The sequence below is a fragment of the Poecilia mexicana genome, unplaced genomic scaffold (assembly GCF_051168715.1).
Source record: "Poecilia mexicana isolate PSO_F unplaced genomic scaffold, ASM5116871v1 scaffold_8, whole genome shotgun sequence".
In the NCBI taxonomy this organism is placed as follows: domain Eukaryota; kingdom Metazoa; phylum Chordata; class Actinopteri; order Cyprinodontiformes; family Poeciliidae; genus Poecilia; species Poecilia mexicana.
This window is the reverse complement of record NW_028263377.1, coordinates 1,843,078-1,847,951: the sequence shown is the minus strand read 5'-3', so window position 1 is coordinate 1,847,951 and position 4,874 is coordinate 1,843,078. Positions and strand designations below refer to the sequence as shown.

General features: G+C 37.6%; 1 protein-coding gene across 2 annotated transcripts in view; it reads left to right on the top strand.

Annotated features, from left to right (window-relative positions):
* The window catches only part of zap70 (zeta chain of T cell receptor associated protein kinase 70), a 17,282-nt gene extending 13,450 nt beyond the window's left edge, over nucleotides 1-3,832 (top strand). For both annotated transcript variants that reach the window (XM_015000534.2, XM_015000535.2), the window contains exons 11-14: nucleotides 1,266-1,458; nucleotides 1,588-1,728; nucleotides 1,834-1,946; nucleotides 3,317-3,832. In XM_015000534.2, the coding sequence (XP_014856020.2) occupies nucleotides 1,266-1,458; nucleotides 1,588-1,728; nucleotides 1,834-1,946; nucleotides 3,317-3,434 (565 nt within the window). In that variant the 3' untranslated portion in view covers nucleotides 3,435-3,832. The remainder of the gene's footprint in view (nucleotides 1-1,265; nucleotides 1,459-1,587; nucleotides 1,729-1,833; nucleotides 1,947-3,316) is intronic.
* The last annotated feature ends 1,042 nt before the right edge of the window (nucleotides 3,833-4,874 follow it).

Below are 4,874 nucleotides of genomic sequence, written 5' to 3'. Positions count from 1 at the left end.
ATGTCACCAGGTGACTCTGAACCCATCCAATCACTGAACAGATGCTTAGAACAGATAAATGTGTGGATGTGCCAAAACTTTCTCCAGCTGAACAGAAACAAAACTGAAGTTATTATCTTTGGACCTAAAGAGGAGCAAACTAGAATCAATGCGCAGCTTCAGTTATTACAACTAAAACCTAACGATCAGGCCCGAAACCTGGGAGTAGTGATGGACTCTGACCTGAACCTTGCGTTTATCTTTAGTCGCATTGATTACTGCAACAGTACCTTCACAGGTCTGCTGATCCAGAACGCTGCTGCTGGCATTCTGACTAAAAATAGAGCACATAACACCAGTTTTAAAGTCCTTCCACTGGCTCCCTGTAGCTCAGAGAATAGACTTTACTGTTGTTAGTTTATAAATCACTGAACAGCTTAGCACCACAATACATTAAAGATCTGCTGCTGTTGTATCAATCGTCCAGAACCTCTCAGATCTTCTGATTCTGGTTCTACTCTGCATCACCAGAACCAGAACCAAACTAGCTAGAAGAAGTAGCATTCAGCTTCTATGAGCCACAAATCTGGAATAAACTTCCAGAAAACTGCAAAACAGCTGAAACACTAACTTCCTTTAAATCCAGACTTAAAACCCACCTGTTTAGGATTTCTTTCCTTTAGCTATAAGTGAAACATCGATCAATAAGTTTGATGCATATTTGTTTGATGATGGGATTTATGAATCCCATCATGTACTGTTTATTATTTCTTTCAGAATTGGTGACTATAATGTTTTTATGATGTAAAACACTTTGAATTACCTTGTTTTTTAATGTACTATATAAATAAATTTGTCTTATGTCAGGGTAAGTACTCAAAAGAGCATTTGTAGGAGGCTAATTTCAGATACAAGACAAGATTATTTTCAAATTAACCAAAGATTAAGTAAAAAACAATTAACACATTAAGTAAGCAGAGGATCTGAGAAGTAAAAATACTGGAGAATGAGCAAATATACTGGGAAGATCAGCAGAAGTTAGTGGATTAGAAATATGAAACAAAAGATGAACAAAGAGCTGGAACACATGAAGGAACCTGAGGACATCTAGTGCCGACAGCAGGAACAACAAGTCCAAGCCATCAAACAGCAATATTTAAAAAAATACTTCAATATAACAAAACCAAACCAAGATAAACAGAAAATAAAAGCATCAAATCACAATTCCTCCATTCAAGACAGACCATCATTATTGCTCAGACTCACCTTGTTCGTATCCGTCTCAGGGAAACTGTGTCTGTGGAGGACATCGTCAACCTGATGCACCAGGTATCGATGGGGATGAAGTATTTGGAGGACAAGAACTTTGTGCACAGAGATCTGGCAGCTCGCAACGTCCTGCTGGTCAACCAGCAGTTCGCCAAAATCAGTGACTTTGGGCTTTCCAAGGCACTGGGAGCAGATGACAACTACTACAAAGTACGCAGCCACATTTCTTTAAGGATGAGAGACAATAATCACGACCTACTATTCATTACTAAATGGAATAAGAAGTCTTTAAAAGTAAAATTGTTGTGTTTGCTTACCATCAATTAATGATGTTTCCAGGCTCGTACAGCAGGTAAATGGCCACTGAAGTGGTACGCTCCAGAATGTATAAACTTCCACAAATTCTCCAGTAAAAGTGACGTGTGGAGCTTTGGCGTCACCATGTGGGAGGCCTTCTCCTACGGAGGAAAACCCTACAAGGTAACAGCAATCTCTGCAAGAGGGAATTTATGAAAGATTCTCACCAGGATTTGAAGAACTCTTAAGCGTCATGCTACAACTCCTGCCTCTCTGACTTTTCTCCAGAAAATGAAAGGTCAGGAGGTCACGGCCTTCATTAACAACGGGGGCCGTATGGAGCGTCCGCCAGCATGTCCAGAGAGGATGTACACACTGATGAGAGAGTGCTGGACACACTCGTAAGAAACCAAATCTCATTAACCTCGCAGTTGACATACAGAGCCTCGCAATGTATTTACACCCATTAAATGTTTAGTGCAGCGGTGTCCAAAGAACCCGTGATCACATTTCAAGAATATCCTAAAATTGGTTTGCTGCTTCAGCGAGTTGATGCAGATCTACATTTTAAAATCTTCAAATGGAAAATGTAATGTGTAATACAAAGTATTCATCTAGGGTTTTGCTTTTTATTTAATTTATTAGTAATATTGATCAAAAACATCCAGTGGTTTTTAATGAAAGGCAGACTTGGCCCATTTGGTAAACTTGGGAAAAAAGAGTGAGCCATAAACTTTTCTTGTTGTTAAAAAGAGACAAAACAATCCAGAAAAAGATGAAAAGTTTAGTATATGATTTGCTGTTTTTTGTCTTAATCTGGCAAACCTGAAAGACACTTTTTTATTTTAAATCTACAAAGAACTGATTGCTTATTTCATTAAAATGTTGTGTATTTAGGTTATTGATCAAGTAAAAATAAAAATATAAAGGTTTTTGCAATTATAATTAAAGCTCTAAAAATAGTTGCAACTTGACATTTTTTCCTTCCATGCCAAAAAGTTTGGGCATCAGTGGTTTAGTGCATTTTATCTGAATTTTATGAGACAGACCAAAAGTTGTGAAAAAGAGGGGAAAAAATGTAACGGATTTTTACAAATAAAATCATATGGAGTGGATTAGTTTTCAGTCCCTTTCATTTTGGCATAAACTAAACTCAGTGCAACCAATTACCTCAGTAATTCATGCTGCATTCCAGTTGTACTTGGAACTGGGAAATTCTGACTTTCCAGTTGGAAAAAAATCAACTGGAGCGCCCTCAGGTTAGAGTTGATGGGAAAGTAGGAGATAAATACATCCTAGAAAACTTGCTTCAGCCTATAGAAGATTTGAGACTGGAGTGGCAGGGATGCATGTGTCACGTAAACCTCAAGAAAATACACTAAACAGTAACTTTATATTATGATCAGTTATAGAAAAGTGCAATGGGTCTGAATATGTTTACATCTAAATCTAAAAATCTACAAAATAAAGAAACAAATGAGGACTTTATTCCATCCTTAGATAAGTAGAAACAAGAAAAAGTAAAAAAAAAAAAAAAAAAGAAAGTGTAGACAACATTTATAGTTTGCATAATTTTTATTTGATTGCTGCGAAGTTCCAAAGATTGAGTCAGGTTTGTTTTCAAACATGCAGCAAGTAATAGTCTGAGTTGACATAAATGCTGCTGTATGAGCCTTGTATTATCAGATTGATAATAACTAAGGTTTTATTTATCACTCTCAGCATGCTAAACCAAGATCTCTCACATTCTTCCCTCTCTCTCTCTTTCCAGCCACGAGGATCGCCCCGACTTCAAGAAGGTCGAGGAGTCCATGAGGACTTATCATTACTCCATATCCAGCAAGGCCAAGCCTGATGGAGCCGAAGCTGCTGCCATGCCTAGCAAGTAGACAGGAAGCCAGGCGCATTCTGTCCCACTGCTGCACAAAGCGTCCTTTCAACCAAGCGTTAAACTACCAAAACAAAGGGCATTTTATGAGCGGTGCATAATGATGAGCTTTGAATGCCGAGCAGATACAGCTAAACGGGCCTCATTGACAAAATGTGCATTTGTAAATTGTTCCTGGGTGTTTCAGCTGTGTCAGGAGGGTTACTGTAGGTTTGTGTGTCTGTCATGATCTGAATGTTAAGTGTCTTTGCATTGATGACAGAACTAATTCTGTGTTCTGGTATTTCTAGACTGTAATGGGACTCTATGGCACATGAAGTTTTTTTTTCTGTACTTCCACCTTAAAGCAGTTTGTCTGTCTTTATGCCAAATAAAGCAAAACTAACAAAAAATAGATAATTTGAGTCCAAATTTTATGTTAAGTGATTCATACATTTGGAATGGGCACCATAGAAAATACAAAAATATGTTTGTAGAGTTTATGGAAATTTAAATGTGTAACAATTTTTGTCATCCATTTTTTATTCTAAAGCCATCTTGGCTGTGTGGAATGAATGTGCAATGTATTAACTTTTTTTTAAACAACAACTTTGTCATCCTATTACAAACTTAAAGAAACAAAGAGACATCTGTTTATTTCTTAGGGATAAGATTTACTCATTATCAATTATTGTCTTTATACTTCAACCAATAGAAAAGGGTTTTTAATACTGTGAGGGTGAAAGTTGGAACAAAAGACCTGGGACGATTAGCTAATGGATTGCAGGTGTGAGGGGTTGCAGCCTGAGGAGACCTAAATCACATTTCCTCCCCCGACCCTTTTTGCCTTAATGCCACCTGTATCTGATTTCTTCATGACAATTTGAAAATTACAGATCGGATTTCTTTTAAGACCCAGGCCACTTAGATATGTGGTCCTACATCCAATATGTAGCTGATCTTTTCAAATGTGACCTGAATCTGTAGCTGAACGTCATCGATACTCGACAAACGTCACTGTTCTGCGTCCTGTTACGCGCAACCGGGAAGAAAAACAACAGCCATGGCGGACGATCAAGAGGATTAAGTTTTTAATGAACTGGCTCCGGTTGGACAACAACTTTAAAGTCGTAAATTATTCTCAATACCATCCACGTTTACTCCCACAAACACTGAGCACTTCTTTTTTTTATGGTTCAAGTGTGACGTTATTGCGCCCTCTACTGCGCATGCGGGACATTTTTAGGTCGTTTGCATTTCACACGGGAGATTGCATACAAGTCGCATATATTTGGAATTGTGAAGGACCACGCAAAAAAAAAAAAAATATATATATATATATATATATATAAATCAGATTTCACAAGAAAAATCGGAATTTAGCATTAAAGCCTGCAGTGTGAAGCTTAGAGTAACCTTTGACAAAACACAAGGAATAGATTAACAAACTAGAATCACTGAG